Genomic DNA, 17,188 nt, shown 5'->3' on the forward strand with positions numbered 1-17,188 from the left:
ACTCACTAGACCCATCAGTAAGTGACTGAATTAAAGTTACTGAATAAGGAGTTCTTTCAAAGTCAGTGTCCACTAAAGGTATTTCTTCATTTAAATAATATTCTTCATTTAACACTTATTCTATCATATAATATATTCAGACCCCACTCCCTCCAGCAGGGTAAAATACAATGAGAATGAGCTCCTTAAAGTTACAACATTCAGAAAACTTCCATCCAGCGCCAGCAGTTCCCAAAAGCTCCTGTGACTGGGGTTGACAGTCAAAAATGTTCTCCAAGCAGATGCAGAAGGAACATGACTTAGTAAAGCTCTGAATATAGCATAAGTGGAGGAAGATTAATACAGAAAGAACAGTTTAGGTAGGAGTCCTGTTCCTTTCCTTTGCACAAACACGCAAAATGGGAAAATGGGACCAGTGCACTATAGAAGTATTTTTATTGTTTTATACTATGCATCGTTCTGTTATTTAAAAAAAATAAAAGGAAATGTATGTTATTACGTAACAGATATGTTTACTAGTAAATAGACTGGGTGACCCAGAGCAATCCAGAGTAGCTGCTCCGTACAATTGATAGAGATGGAATGAAAAACATGCATAGTTTTAAAACCATACTGTTGTTCCACAGAATCACAGAGTCTAAGGGCAGAGCAGGTTATTTGCCTGTAGCAAATCTTTACAAAACATTCCACCAGCTAAGCTAACTTAAATACAACTTGTTTAGAACCCGACTTCCATCTGCTGACACTCCACACTACCCCCTGCTTCTACTGGCCTGTTCTGGCTCACTCTCACTGCTGAGAGTGTAGCTGGATATCAGCTATGCTAGCTTTATTACACCTGAAAGGGAAAGTGGCAAAGAAATATTGAATGGATTGCTTAGGTTCCCTTTGCACCTTCACAAATACGAACAACAAATGAATACATTGAAAAAATTACTAATAAAATATTTCCAAACCAAAACCATCTCTTTAAAAACCTTTTATGGTCTTGTAGGTGGTCAGCTATAACTAGTGCACTAATCTTAGCAGTACTGGGATAGAAACATTAGTCAGATTCCAGAGTTAGGAATGAATTCAGTTTTGCAATTCCAAGACTCTGTATGAAGAACATAGCACATCTTCCCACAAACTATCAGTACTTTTTTACAGAACTAATTTTAGAATGCGTCTTGTAAGAAACCTAGCGCTCTCTGTCGTATTGTCGTATTTTTCCCCATTTCAAGTATCTCAGAAATAAAGTAACTCTAATTCTACAATGTTCTTGTGGAAGCAAAATTCACTGAGGAGAACTATCTACATTACAGTATTTTTATGTTGTTAAATTTAAATGATCATTTTACAGTTCTTGATTTAGGATTTGTTTTTCTTCATTCATCACAGAAATTAATTCCAACACGACTGCCATCAGCCACTGTTCCCAATGTGAGAGAAGCCTTACTTCCTTCAGGGAAGATCAGCTTCACTACTACTGGGAAATCAAGAACCAATTAAAAAAGGATATATTCACTGAAGAAACTGGCAATATTTTTGCAAGGTGATAGGGGAAACAGAAGTTAAAGGAAGAAATACTGAATCTGAAGCTACATAAAATGAGCTAATTTATTCATTCTGACAAAGGAGTACACCTGTGACTCTAGACTTAAGAACCGATTGTTAAGGAAAGATAAACCTGATGTCCTGATAAACTTCTAACAGCCTCACTAAAAAAACGCTCAGAACAAGGGTGCATTTGAATGGACAATGCTAGGTATTGTCAGGCCAACCATTCAGTGGCCTGACCATTAGATACAACCTCCTCCTATGTCTTAAGGGAGGCTGTTGGAAACAAGCATCTTCTACATTTAATTTCAATGCAAAAGGCCTCGGATCCTTTCAGTCACTGTTTGTTAGATGCTTGACCAATGTTAAAGGATTTTCTGTCCTGCCTTCTGTGTCTTATGCATTACAGTGCTGCTTTTCAGAGACAGTGGGCACCTGTAACTTCTTCCTGGGTCAACACGTTCTGCAGATATAATCTTTTCAAAAATGCACTGAATGGAACTAAAACTAAATATTTATCAAATAAATACTCCTAAAGTGATAATTTAACAGATATGGAGTCTCTAGATTTCTTATAATCAGCATGCTTTTCTGTTGTATGGAATGTGTATTAAGCTTCACTGGTACAAGGTAATTTTCAAGCCTATACATGAAGGTACTGTATCCTGGACCAAAACTGGCACATGATGAGATTTGTTGTCGCCCGATCTGAGGCCTATTAAAATAAACGGAAAAATTTCAGTAATTTTCAACAGGTTTTAGATCAGAATAAAATTATCACTCAAAGTTTATGTATTGATTTTCACCTGTTATTCAACAGACTTGCTTTCTGTGCTCTTAATCTTCATTTGTCTTTGCAGCAGCAGTCTTAACTGATGATTCAGCATACTTAAGCAAAGGCAAGCTAGACTTTTGTTTATTTTGGCATAGAGTCAACAGAAGAAGAAAGACACCACAGTGAAGGCAAAAGGATTACACAGATACAAAAAATTTTGCCTGCAGAATACCCATTAGTGCTTGTAATGAGAAACTGTAAGGGAGTTTTAACTTCATATTTCTTAGGGAACGCAGAATTTTTTCTGAAGAACTTTCCAATAAGATAATTAAAGCCCCATAAGCAGTGTTTATTTGAATAATGGATTATGGAATTGATTTGCACAATAAATAAGTCAAGAAATGTATTTATTAACATCCACTTTTGTTTCCTAGGACTGCCTGTTCCATTTCTTCAAGTTTTCAGGAGACGGGGAAAAGAAGAAAAGACTCTTGAGTCTTCAGCAAGATATTTGGGCTCACATATGTGATGACTTTACATAATGTTAATGAAGACTGAAAATGTTTCATTCCAAATCCATCAGTATCACATGATTTTCCCACCACTTCAGAGCAATCTAGGGACTGAGGGTGCTTTCTCCCTGGAGACCTGGAAAGTGATGGACTGAATTCTAAAAGTAAACTCTCCTGTGACAACAATGGCTTAACCCTTGAAGTTTGCATGACTTTCCATAGGAGTCCTACTTGAGCATGAAATGACAGTTCAATTAATAAGTATTTAGAAATCTCAATTCACATGCAAAAAAAAAAAAATAATAATAATAATAATTTCTGCCAAATATCATCAATTTTCATTTTTCTGTATGAGTGAGAGCATCTGTATCAAGAGAAGAGGGAGAGGAGGTTCAGATTCAGTCCAGAGGAACACAGGTTACCATTATTCAAGAAAGGCAATAGAAGGGCAACATTTATTTACAGAATGGATACCCTAAGTAGTCCAGTGTCAGGGATTGGCTCAAGGAGCATGGACATGAGTCCATGAGTCCACTGTACGAGCAGAGCCCATTCTAGTTGACATAAGTAGGCCTTAGTTAGCTTAACTATTAGGCCGTGGGGAAGGGGGAAATGGAAAAGTACTGACTAAGGCAGGGTCTGCATGTCTTTGAAGAGATAAGAGTCAGAAGACTGGGGAATGTCTTTGAAGAGATAAGAACCAGAAGAATGGGGAATGTCTTTGAAGAGATGAGAGTCAGAAGAAGGAATGCGGAATGTGCATAGTTAGCTAAACCCAAGTAGGTGGAGTAAGTAAATGTAACCTTTTAGTGCTAAGCCTATTAGATAGAGACAAGTATGCATAATTATGGTATTTGGTATAAATACGCGCTATCCCGGGCAATAAAGTTGAATCATGCTTTATCAGTCACATTGAGTCGGCCTGCATGTTTTCCTCAGCCGCGAACTCGCAGTCCAGCACCAAAAGCAAAAGTATCACAGCGGACATAGTCCTCCTACCCTGTGACAGCCATCTTTCAAGAAATACCAGGCTGTGACAGAATACCCAAGACAGGCGATTAAAGAGATCTTATTAGCAACCTTAGAGAATTTTGGTTTTAATCCTTTGTTTTCAGTAATATAAGGAAGTGCCAGTAATACTTCAGGAGCCGTACATTTTAAAAGCATTTCTATCTCCAGTAGTACAAGAGAGAGACAGAGAGGTCTACTTTCTCAGTAGAAGTAGAAAAAAAAAATGCAGCTTTACCATGTGAACTGTTATCATAAAGTTTCTTAACTTCCACCTGGAATTTAATAGAACAGTAAGTTGTCTAGAAACAACAATTTTAATCATGTCATATGCTGCTATTTGAATTACGTAAAATATCATGAAGCAACAAACTGTTTATGCATGAAGTGGGTAATTTATACATTGTAAATTATTATGATAATTGGATGATACTATCTTCTCAACTCTTCCCTCCTCCACCTCTTCAAAAGTGTATTTCTCAACTGGAACAGTAGTCGGAGAAATACCTGTTCTAGGCTGGGATAACAATGAGTTACATTTTTCCTACCAGTCTTCCAAACTGAATCAACAAACACACAAGCTTAGAGAGCAAGTAAAGAATCTTTCATCATCTCCCAAGGGTGATGTTTTTAACAATATTGCAAGCATGACAACAATGAACCTAAAGGAGAATACACAGATTTGGGGTTGTCACCATACTTGGCTCCAACATCATTACTGTTGTTCATCTGGCTTTTTTCCTGGGAGAGGGAGGGAGGTGAAGGAAGCATTGTTTGTGGTTTTATCCTCTTTTCTTGAAATGATCATGTAGAATTATAATTTTAAACTACCTGGTTTAATTTGATTCTTATTACAGTCTTAACATTAAGTCACATTTAATAAATAATAGCTCCTGAATAACAGGATAACTAATACACTAACTAATAATAATAATACATAATAACACTAATAACTAATAATACGGAATAACTAATAATAACACTAATTGCACTTATTATTATATGAATAATAACACCAATAGCTAATAATGCAGAATAACTAATACACTGCAATCACTGAAAACCTATTTGAAGAAAGCATTTTAACATTTCCAATATTTCACAAAGCTGCACGGTTTTGTCTAAATACTGCAGCTATGCTATTCTGGAGACTCGGGTCTGTCAAATGCAGAGCTGTTTCACGGAATATAAAAATGAATCTGTTTTGCTAATAGGTTTAGAATGCAAGGCTAAAAATATGTCCAAAATTATGCATGTGCCGTCAGGCAGCAGGAGAACCCACCTGGCTGTGCTGCGGGAGGGAAGCTGGGGAGGCTGGCAGCTGCTCTCCCTGCAGCACAGGTTGCTCTGAGCCAGGCCCAGCCCAGCCAAGGATGCCCAGGATAATGTGTAACCTGCACGTGTGGAGTTGCCTGCGGTGCTGATGTGGGGGACTACGGTGGGTCCGTGGATTCCCTGACGGAGGGCATGGGAACAGAAATTAGCCTTGAAGATATGAAGGCCTACCCGTGAGAAAGATGGGAGTAAAGGAGTATCCAGAGATGTTAAGATGTACCCGTGAGAGAGAAGGGAGTAGAAGAGTAACATTGATGATAGCAAAAATAGCCAATGAGATGTTACTGCTGTAACTTGTAACCAATAGTGAAGAGACACAGGAATTGGTAAAACTGTATAAAAATGCACTTGTGGCAATAAATGGCATCTACTACTTTCATCCTGGAAGAACTTGGTCTATGTCGTTTGTCCGTCTCAACCACGACATGCTGAAAAGGAGGCGAAGGACACACACCCCACCCCACCCCTTATATATTGTAGGTGCTCCTGGTCCTCTACTGTTTATAAACTAAACAATAATAATAATAATAATAATAATAATAATAATAAAAAATAATAAGAATAAAAAAGACCATTTATATCACATCCATATAATATTCTTGTGAAGAATCCCTATAAGTCTTCCTAAATCTCCCAACTCCCTTAAAATAGGATGTTCAGCAGGTCTGGGACAAGCAAACTCACAGTTTGGTTTAACTGACAAACCGACTGTTTTGAAAACAGAACACATAGGCAAGGTCATTTAAATGGACAGACTACAGTCACCTGCTATACTGTTAAGGCACTACCATGGAGTTGCTTGCTGTTTTGGTTAGCAGACAATTTATGTCATCAGGTGCTTCTAAATATTAAATCTGCAAGCACTACTAATTGCAAAACTTTCATCTTATTTGAGTTCATGTTTTGCAGGAAAATCTACTTTTCTTTCAGGTAGGTTTGCTTCTATCAGACTATGAAACATACTACACTGCAAGCAAAATGCATTGCCATTCTATTCTGTGCAACAAAATTTATTGTCTTGATGAATTCCTGCAAATTTACATTATACTTACCGATAAAGTCTAGGTACCTTTCAGAGAAGAATAGGAAAGGAATGATCAAATTTGAACAAGATCAGCAAACAGCTGGTGCTCCAGGATACAATCAACCAGCTGTGGGCATGATTCTACAGACCTGATTCAAGAAATAGTCCACTGCACACAGCAGGTTATTTGCCTGAATTAAAGGCAAGTATCCTTTCAGAAAACAGTCAGTTTTAAAGATTATTGAAAACTTGTTTAAATAGCTGCCCATCTTTGGTATTAATGCAAAGAAACTGGCTTCTGAGCCAGAAATAGTGGTTTTCATATGTAAGCTCTGCAGGATAGGATCCCATTTGGCAGAGTCTTCAGTAACGCAATACTTCTCTAACAGTAGCCTAAGTAGGAGACTGTGGCGCCCTTTCATATTAGAACTACAGCATAGAAGAAGGGTACTATACAATCCTTAATTTCTCTTTTTCGTTAATTGGTACTGCTGAAAAAGATGTTCTTGCCCTTGAAAACTGACATTTCTGCCTGTAGCCCAAGGTATCTCTAATTAGACATAGCAAAACCACCAATGTATCTACAAATAAGGTATTTTTCACTTCAAAACTTTGAAAACTCTCTCTTATATGTTTCAATTTAACTGAATGGCAATGTCAAATTGCAATTTCTTGATCCAAAAAGAAAAAGACAACTGAAATTAGAACTAAGTACCTGGGACAGGACATGTGACTGTATTTTTAGACTTACTCTATAGCTTTGATCATTAAATTCCCCCTACCTTTAGCCCTACCTGTCTTGACAGCTTTCCTCTGTCACATTTCCTAGTGGCTGCAATTTCTATGGCATTAAATAAAACAAATCCAAAAGAAGGTTTCCCCCCTCTTTTAAAACATTCTTCTAGTGTATGCTAGCATCTGAAACAGCACAGTGAAGATTACATACCTAGAAGTTACTGATGCCTCTTTCCTAGTAATTAGCCCTGCTATGCAGAGAAAATGCACAGCCTGACATTTAGTCACTGGGAAATAAAAGACTGTTTCCCTACATCTGCTACAGAAGACAGCAGGTATGTCATAGAGAAAGTGTGCTATAACCTCAAAAATAAGTGATCCTACTAGCATAATCGCAGGTAACAGTCCCTAGAAGGCAATGCTTCCTAGCACGACTGTGTCCATGTAGCCTATCTTATTTCTCTCCAGGGATGAAATACATTCACTGAACTTCAGGAAGCACTAAGTGATGCTTTTTGTTTTCTGAATCAGCAGGAAATGCAAAGTACTTACGACAATAAAGCCTTTAGAAAAACTGACTCTGCAGCCACAGATATGTAAACGCTCAGCAATTCATAAAGTGAAACATTACCTGAATTTCCCTTGCATGGTATACAATAATGAGCCCAAGCAGGATAATCGTGGAGAGGCTAATAAGGCATTTTAGAGCGAGGGAATACAGAGACTCCTGCAACAGAAAGACACCACTGTCCGTCACAGACCCACACGCACGGGACCGTTCCTGCCCCGCCGGGCTCCCCAGCCCCACTGCGAGCAGCGGAGCCCGGACTGGGAGGGGGAGGGAGGGTCGCCTCGCCTTATGGTGTCGGGGCCGAGGGACACCTCACGGCGGGGCCGGGGGACACCTCGCCTCACGGTTGCGGAACCGCGGGGGGAGCATCTCGTCTCAGGGCGAAGGACCAGTGGGGCCCCACGCGGCGGTGCTGAGGGGGCAGGGCACCTCAGGGCGAGAGACGCCTCAAGGCAGGGCCGGGCGAGGGCCGAACAGTCCCGCCGTGCTGGGCTCTTGGAGAAACGAAGTGACGCCGGGGTCGGGCGGCAGCCGCCTTTCCGCGCGGATCTGAAAGGCTGACAGGAGAGTGCAGCTGGCTGCGGAGCCGCCTTCCCCGCGAACCGGCCTCACCCGCGGGCCGGGGCGGGCACCGAGCCCGCGGCAGGGGCACGGGGCGGTGGCGGGGGGGGGGGAAGCGTGAGTCGGGCTGCGTCGACGGCGCCGAGAGCGAGAGGAAGGCGGTCCGACGGCGTGGCAGGTACCTTCGTGTAGGCGCCCCAGGACAGCTCTGTCTCGATCACCATGACTACGATGCCGAACATGCCGAAGATGAGCGCGTAGTCGCTCAGGCGCTTGCGCTTCTCGAAGAGCGCCCGGCGGTGCCCCAGCTTGTAGCCGATGTTCTGGTTCTTCTTCTTGCTGGACTTGCCCTCGCCGTTGTTCCTGCCGCCGGAGCCGTAGAGAGCCAGGTTGTTGGAGTTGTTGTGCTCGGGCTTGGAGACCACGATCTCCGGAGCAGCGGATATGGGGCTGGCGAGCGGCGGCTGGAGCGACTGAGGCTCGGAGTCAAGCTCGTGCAGGTTCCTGCGGGATGAGCTCAGGTTGCTGAGCGGCCGCATGATGCCGCCGTTGTACCTGCAGCTGCTCATGGCTACTTCGGCGAAGGGATTGCTCTCCCGACGCTGCTGGTAGTGGTGATGGTGGGTGCTGCCGCTGCTGACACTGCTGCTGGGACTGACTGCCTGCTCCTGCTGCGGGCTATGGCACTGGTGGTACTGGGGATAATGGTGGGGCTTCCTGGACGAGCCGGCATGGCTGGAGGGGGTGAGCTCGCAGACGTTCAACTGGCTGCCCTGCCGGGAGGAGGCGGAGATGGAGAGCGGCGAGGAGCGAGTGCTGAAGGCGCCCGAGAGGGGCGAAGAAGTGCGGAGCAGCGAGGGCAGGTTATCCCCCGCTGCTGCCGCAGCGGCCTCATAGCAGGTGCAGTTGCACTGGAGGCATGGGCTCTGCTGCTGATCCTGTGACTGCTGGAGAAGACTTTGCTTGTCCTGGCCGTGCTGCTGCTGCTCGGAGCAGAAGCCCGGCTGGAACTGCAATAGTGTTTCCATGTCAGAGGCGTTAAAGCTGCAGAAGGACCAGGTGGTGGTGGTGCACCCTGCGCAATGCGTTATGGTCGGCAGGGGAGAGTCCTGCTGTCGCTACGAAGGACCCATTCCGGCTTCCGTAGAATCCAGACGCTGCGTCCGATTGGTCGGGCGGACGAAAACAAGAAGGAGACCGGTTGCGGCATGAGGCATTCATCCGCCCTGCCCCCTCCCGCGCGGGGATCCCGCCTGCCACCACTCCCGCCACCTCGCCCCGCCGCTGGGGTGCCCCACGCCACAGAAACCTGGGGTGCCCCGAGGTGGGCGGAGAGAGCTCTCGCTGAGCTCGCTTCCGGGATCTCCCTCTGCTTCTTGGCGTCGCCGCACACATCTGCGCCGTCTCCAGAACGTGGGGACTGGCGCTGCGCTCCGAAGCTGTCCAGCGACGCCCCGCCGCTTCCCGGAGACGTGCAAAACTGGCGCTGCGCCCTCACTCCGAGGCCCTTGTCGCGGCTCCGGGGAGGAGGTGGCTCTCGGGGCCTGGCGCGGCCTCAGGTCGCGCCCACAGGCCATCAGAGAGGTCACAGGAGATCTCTCCTCTCCTGAAACTCGGGAGAGCCCAGAGCCTGCTGCCTTCCAGGGCCCGGGGTGGCAGTGAGAGCTAACTGCTTGGGGGCATTTGGTTACATACAGTAATTTCTGATATTTTTCAGACCTACAATAAAGGGGAGGATTTCTTTTGGCCACTCTTTTTCTGAGCTGAAAAAGAAAGAAAATAGTCACTGGAAGTTTCATAGGTTTTCAGGTCATCACCTGAGGATGCAATACAAGGTGATTTAGAGGTTAGGGACTTATTCCTAGTGGGTTACCAGACGCTTTAACAGTGAAACAGGATTGTTTTTCATTAAGTAACTGAGTTTTTGTCAGGATCCATTTTCCTGAAACTCTGTTGCACAGCAATCTTTAAGTTTGTCACCTGCTACTATTTTGCCTCTTCACCTTCCTTTCTCTCCCAAATTCTCACTGAATATTATATATATATATATATATATATATATAATGGCAACTCCCTTAGGCAGAGCAATGTCTGAACCAGATAAAGTATTTTTTCTGCATTTATTTAAGGAAAGATTCTTTAAGGAAAGAGTTGTGGAAAAAGTGATTTACCTGATAGCTATGTCATTCTCATTACCTGTCTGAGATTGTAAGAAAAGTTTCTTTTTCTTCAGCCAGATTGAAAATTCAACTGTAATGTTGCACTTTATTAGCATGGAAGGTCTCTTTAAAACTTTAGCTTCTCTCAGATATTAAAGAAAAAAAATCACTAAGCCTTTCTAGGATAAAAGCCTACATCTCTCTAATTTCTAGAACTTGCACAGCATTTAGTTCAGTTTCCTTTGAAACTCTGCATGTTTGAATGGCTTGCATTTTAAGTAATTTGGATGAGGTACTGTGAATAGCTAAGTATTTTAATATGGTCTGCTATAAAATTTCATTTACCTAATTTTTAACCAAAGTGTACCTTTTAAAGCAAGTGCATATTTCACATAGGCGATCAAACAACCCTCACTAATGTAGTAACCATCATGGTTCTAAAATATAGGTAGATTATTCTGAGTCACCAAAATACTAAAATACCTGAGTATGTTTATACAGCATAGATTATTTTAGAAATAGCACCCAAAAATATGAGCATATATGACACACAGCATCATGTCTGTCTGGCTGTGCCCTGCGCCTGATCAGTGCAGTCTGTCCTGTCTTATTCAATTCCTTTCTAACTCTTTCCTGGCCGAGGGCTTTCTGTTCTCTGTGTGTGTATGGGGGTGTGAGTGCAGCAACTGGTGTCAGACCATGAGCCGGAGGGCCCGTGTGTCTGTGGTGCCAGCGACTGGAGCAAGTGCAGGTGTGTGAGTGAGTGTGATCACTAGTGAAGATCAAGCCGGACTAGCTGGGGAACCGGACTGGGAGCAAGTGGGTGAGTGAGTCTCTAAGGTGCTGATCTGGATGTGAGAGTGCCTGTGTATATCTGAGGGTGAGAGCACTGGGAGGGGTCAGCTGTTTGGACCTGGGAAGTCCCAGCCAGCTCTGCGTGCGCGCATGCGCAGTGGTCTGTGTGTGTGAATAGCGCAAGAATGGCGAGGAGGAGAATTGTAAATACGCTCAAGCGACTGCAGCTAGGGTGTAGAAGAACACATAAATCTCAAGTAGAACCTCTGTGTTTAGATAACAGGCCTGTAAAAAGAGTCGTAAAGGCACCTTATCGTGCATCCTTGAGATTCCTGCAGGCAAAGATCAAAGCAGTGTGGTGAACTGCGCCTGCGTGAATCCCTGTACACAGGCCCAAATGGGCAGGCTTGTTGATCTTCAACCAGGGCTGAATTCTGCAGCACCTGCGTTTCTGCTTGTGTCACCCCTGCCCGTGAGCTTAAGTGCTGTTTTGGAGATCCCCTGGTAGCGAGGTAACAAAAATAAATTTACTCTTTGCAATTGCATTCGTGGCCTCTGGTTGTTCTTGCGACCTGCCTGTGTTGGCTCACACAGTCTGTACCAGCAACTGGAGCAGGGCTGCGGCCTCGGGGCCTCATATAGCCAGGTGCCAGCAGCTGGGGAGACTGGGATCCAGGGGCCAGCTATGAGTAGAATGAGGCTGTTGGTGCTGTCTCTGTTCATGTGAGTGCTCTGAGTGCCTGTCAGTGATCTGTGTGGCTGGCCATTCATGTATGTATGTGGTGTATATGTGTGCCCTGTGTGTGTCCCTGCCGGGAATGCATTTTCAGCCTTGCTACTGTTTGGACCTAGGGACATGGAGTGTCAGCAGCCTCACCTCTCTCAGGCTGTTGTGTCCAGCATGATGTATTTTTCTCTAACACTCTATTGCGGTCATTTCTCTTGATCACCCAAGGCCAAACAGGGATGCTTTTAGTTTTAAGAATGAACACGCTGTTTAACAGAGCTTCAGTTCTTCCAGTCTTTGTTTGAAAAAACATGGTGTCATAATTGTTTCTCAGTGGTCCTCTTTTGCCTGTTCTTTCAGACACATCTGGATTGCAGGGATCTTATAAAATGAAAATCTTAGGGAACCTATGTTCTTTTCACTGTGTAGACAAATGTTCTGCACAAATGTGCTGTCAGAATAGATGTTTTGTGAAGTAATTAAAGATTTAGACATGCTTATGTCGCGGTTTAACCTGAGCTAACAATACAACCGCAATAGCTGCTCACTCACCCCGCTCCCCACCCCCCAAATAGGGGAGAGAATCGAAAGGGAAGGGAGAAACTTGGACTGAGACAAACACAGTTTAATAAAATAACAAAATACTAATACACTACTAGTAAATTTATATATAAAATAGAAATAGAATATAAAACAAAAGATACTCAATGCAATTCCTCACAAACTCCGTCCACACTGAGCAGCCAGTCCCAGGAAGCAGCACCCTGGTCCCGAACAGCCAGTCCCAAAGAGAGAAAAGAGGAAAAAAAAGGCAAAAAGGCCCAGAGGCCTCTGCAAAATGGCAAAAGGCTGAACTAAACATCCCAAACAGAACTCCCTCGGCTCCAACAAAAAGAGCTAAGAAGAACGCACGCGAGAGAGAGCAGAAGATCTCGACTCTCCTTAAATATGAAGCATGACGCTAATGGGATGGAATACTCTTATTGATCAGTCTGGATGTCAGTCAAGGTCTGCACCATCCATACCCCCCCTTCCTCGATGCCTCACACCTGTGGGCAGAGTGCTCAGAATGTCCTTGGCTCTCAGACCAGAGCAATTAAAAACATTAACTCTGTCTTGGGGTGTTATCTCTTGTTCTCAAACTAAGTCCAAATAATGACTGTGCTGGCTTTGAAAAAGAAAGGTTTCTAACTGCATGAAGAAAATGAACTCATTTCAGTCAAACCAGCACAGCTTAGGTTTCATCCTTCCTTCTCTGTTCATGCCATGTCTTTAATATTTTTACTTTAATACTTTTAACTGTCCTCTTTAACAGAAGATAAAATTCTAGTTTACCCTGAAAGATTCTTAAGAAATTTGTAAATCTGCATGTTTTATTTAGAAGTCAACAATTTCATCTACTCTGATCATGCAAGATTATTGTTCTTTTAAAAATCTTGGTAAACTGAAATATGTGATTGTTGTATTCTGCATGGGGAAATGATTGCATTTGTTTCATATCTATCTATCTATCTATCTATCTATCTATCTATCTATCATCTATATCAGTCACCAATCCCAATTTTAATATATCTACTGCTGATAGCCTATTTATTTGTAGAACTCGGCAAGGATACTGCTGTTGCTGTCATTTGGATATTTCATCTACTTGCTTGCTTTATGACAATAAACAAATTAATATTCCAATGTTTACCACAAGAGGTCAGACTAATCATACAGCATGTTCTAAAACTAATCAGGTTTTATTTAAGTTCCAATTGGGATATCCTATCAGAGTTTCAAGGTCTAAAACAGGAACTGGTAAGTTTGCTTCTTCATAGTGAGGGAGATGATAAATGAACCGGAATAGAAAGATGCAATCTAATTTAGCATCTCTACTTTTTAAATATTTTTTTAAGTTAACTTTTAAAAATGAGTGTATTAAATTCCAGAAATAAAATAAATTACTGACGTGAATTGAATTGTTATATTCCTCCATATCACAAAGAAATTAGCATGGACAGCTCAGAACTGCTAAGACATTAAGACAAGCATATGGTTTGGGTTGGGTTGTGGTTTTTCTCTACCTTTTCATTAGACACTGGGTGGAACTACTCTTACTGATTGCCATAGGTCCTGCTGCTGCTTTGCCAAAGAGGCCTTTTTTACATGTATGCATATGTGTGTGTGTCTGTATGTGCTTTTATAAAGTGAGAGAATTACTGCAGATCTCATTTGACAATGATTATTATTGGAATTATTTTTATTGGAAAACAGATATTTTATTTTTTTTTTCTAAACCCGCTAATTGTAAGAACAAAACAAATACTTATGCAAATCTATGCCAATAGCAGGGCAGGAAGCTCAACAGACAGGAAAAATTGGATTTCTGAGAGGAAAAGAAACACTATAAAAGAAATGAAGTAACAGCTAATGGCTAGTCATTTTAAAAGCTCACATAATAACATCCAATGAAGATACAATACCTACAGGCTAAGATAAGCGGTATTAGAAAGCTGGTTTGGCTCTTATTCTATTACCCCTATTCATGCCTGACTCCCGTTAAAGTCACTGAGAACTCTGTGCTCATAAAAATGTCCAAAGATATAGAAAGAAATGGGGGGGGGGGGGGGGGGAATCAAGGAAATTCCATTCTATAGCAGTATTTTGGACTCAAAGCATATTCTGCACAAGATGTAGGAGTTTTTAGAAAGCACTAAAGGAAACAGTCTTGTCCAAGCAAGGGTGTGTATATATATATATATATATATATGTTGAGTATATACACAGAAAGATGCCATTCAGTGAAAGCAGTCACAGTAAGAAAAATACATTTCCAAAATAGATTAAAAGAAAAATATTGCCTGCGACCAAAAAAAAAAACAAAAAAAACCAACACATTAAAAAGGGGGTAGTATTTAGTGTTTTGAATTATTTTAAAAAGGTGCAATTTGATTTTTGTTAAGAGCAAAGATAGTTAAGACCTTGCAGCAGTAGCTTGGCTGGGTGTTCAAATATGGATTTCCAAATGATGGTGTATGAAATCCTTTCCACAGTGTTGTACCTGACAAAATCCTCATTTCCGTTAGGAAGTCCAGTATTTCACTTGGCTTGTTTCCTTCTTTGCCCATCTCTGGACATTTGGATAGAAAAAGAAAAAAAAAAAAAAAAGAAAAAAAGAGAGTATCATTTCATATTTTCTTCCTGCTTTCCCACTTCAGAATGGACTCTCATGTTCTGGGTGGCACCCATGGCAAGTTGCTCGTTAACAGTCAGTCAAAAATCTCCTAAACTGATGTCGTCCAGAGATCAAGGGTGAGGCCAGACTTTCCCTTATGGGAAAGAGAGGGTGAAAACCTTCAGTTCCATTGCTCCTGAGCAAATAGAACAAAGCAAGGTGAAGTTACGTAAGTTTGCAAACAAAAAACTTTCTGTAGCAGAAATGCTATGGTGTCTGTCATAGTATAGTAGAAGAAAGCAAGTGAAAAACTCAGATAAAGCTGTTGTGTGTTTAACCTGGAGAAGAGAAGACTGAGAGGGGATCTTATCAGTGCTTAGAAATATCTTAAGGGCGGGTGTCAAGGGGATGGGGCCAGACTCTTTTCAGTGGTGCCCAACGACGGGATAAGGGGCAACGGGCACAAACTGAAACATGGGGAGTTCCATCTGAATATGAGGAGAAACTTCTTTACATTGAGGGTGACAGAGCACTGGAACAGGCTGCACAGAGAAGTTGTGGAGTCTCCTTCTCTGGAGACATTCAAAACCCGCCTGGACGCGATCCTGTGCAACCTGCTCTAGGTGAACCCACTTTAGCAGGGGGTTTGGACTACATGATGTCCAGAGGTCCCTTCCAACTCTAACCGTTCTGTGATTCTGCATATCCAAAATGGGATAATTCATTATCTGTGTTGAGGAATAGCCTCTATACTTCATTTGATAAGAATATCCAAGGTTACTGAGGGAGCTGGCAGAGGTGATCACTAAGCCACTTTCAATTATTTATCAGCAATCTTGGCCTACTGGGGAGGTCCCAGTTGACTGGAAGTTGGCAAATGTGACGCCCATCTACAAGAAGGAGGATCCGGAAAATTACAGGCCTGTCAGTCTGACCTCGGTGCCAGGGAAGGTCATGGAACAGATCGTCTTGAGTGCCACCACGCAGCACGTACAAGACAAAGAAGTGATCAGGCCCAGTCAGCATGGGTTTATGAAAGGCAGGTCCTGCTTGACCAACCTGATCTCCTTCTATGACAAGGTGATGTGCTTAGTGGATGAGGGAAAGGCTGTGGACGTTGTGTACTTAGATTTCGGTAAAGCCTTTGACACCATTTCCCACAGCATTCTCCTGGAGAAGCTGGCAACTCATGGCCTGGATGGGTGTACTCTTTGCTGGGTAAAGAACTGGCTGGATGGCCGGGCCCAAAGAGTTGTGGTGAACGGAGTCAAATCCAGTTGGCGTCCGGTCACGAGTGGTGTTCCCCAGGGCTCAGTATTTGGGCCAGTTCCATTTAATATCTTTATCAGTGATCCGGATGAGGGGACCGAGTCCACCCTCAGTAAGATTGCGCACAACATCAAGTTGGGTGGGAGTGTTGATCTGCTCAAGGGTAGGAAGGCCATACAGAGGGGTCTGGACCAGCTGGATCAATGGGCTGAGGTCAATTGTAAGAGGTTCAACAAGGCCAAGTTCCGGGTCCCGCACTTGGGTCACAACAACCCCATGCAATGCTACAGGCTTGGGGAAGAGTGTCTGGAAAGCTGCCTGGCAGAAAACAGTCTGGAGATGCTGATCAACAGCCAGCTGAATATGAGGCAGCAGTGTGCCCAGGTGGCCAAGAAGGCCAACAGCATCCTGGCTTGTGTCAAGAATAGCGTGGCCAGTAGGACTAGGGGAGTGATCCTCCCCATGTACTCGATGCTGGTGAGGCCCCACCTCAAATACTGTGTTCAGTTTTGGGCCCCTCACTATAGGAAAGACATTGAGGTGCTGGAGCGAGTTCAGAGGAGGGCGACAAGGCTGGTGAGGGGTCTGGAGCACAAGTCTTATGAGGAGCGGCTGAGGGAACTGGGGCTGTTCAGCCTGGAGAAAAGGAGGCTGAGGGGAGACCTTACTGCTCTCTACAACTACCTGAAAGGAGGTTGTAGCTTGGAGGGTGTTGGTCTCTTCTCCTGAGTAGCAAGTGATAGGATGAGAGGAAATGGCCTCAAGTTGTGCCAGAGAAGGTTCAGATTGGACATTAGGAGACATTTCTTCACGGAAAGGGTTGTGAAGCAGTGGAACAGGCTGCCCAGGGAAGTGGTGGAGTCACCATCCCTGGAGGTGTTTAAAAGATGTATAGACGAGGCTCTTAAGGACGTGGTTTGGTGCTAGAGTTAGGGTATGGTTGGACTCGATGTTCTTAAGGGTTTCTTCCAAGCAAAATGATTCTATGATTCTATGAAACTGTGGGCTTTCTAATTAAAGA

The 17,188-nt window shown here is 43.3% G+C and overlaps 1 protein-coding gene across 1 annotated transcript in view; it reads right to left on the bottom strand.

The window, feature by feature from the left end:
• LOC308051360 (small conductance calcium-activated potassium channel protein 2-like) overlaps positions 1–9,417 on the bottom strand; it is a gene marked incomplete at its 3' end in the record, with an annotated part of 95,807 nt that extends 86,390 nt beyond the window's left edge. Inside the window, exons 1-2 of the mRNA XM_080361742.1 lie at positions 8,243–9,417; positions 7,560–7,655 (exon numbers count right to left, since the gene is read on the bottom strand). Of these exons, the coding sequence (XP_080217868.1) occupies positions 7,560–7,655; positions 8,243–9,088 (942 nt within the window). The 5' untranslated portion in view covers positions 9,089–9,417. The remainder of the gene's footprint in view (positions 1–7,559; positions 7,656–8,242) is intronic.
• Positions 9,418–17,188: the final 7,771 nt, after the last annotated feature.

The sequence above is a fragment of the Nesoenas mayeri genome (genome assembly GCF_963082525.1).
Source record: "Nesoenas mayeri genome assembly, chromosome: W".
NCBI lineage: Eukaryota > Metazoa > Chordata > Aves > Columbiformes > Columbidae > Nesoenas > Nesoenas mayeri.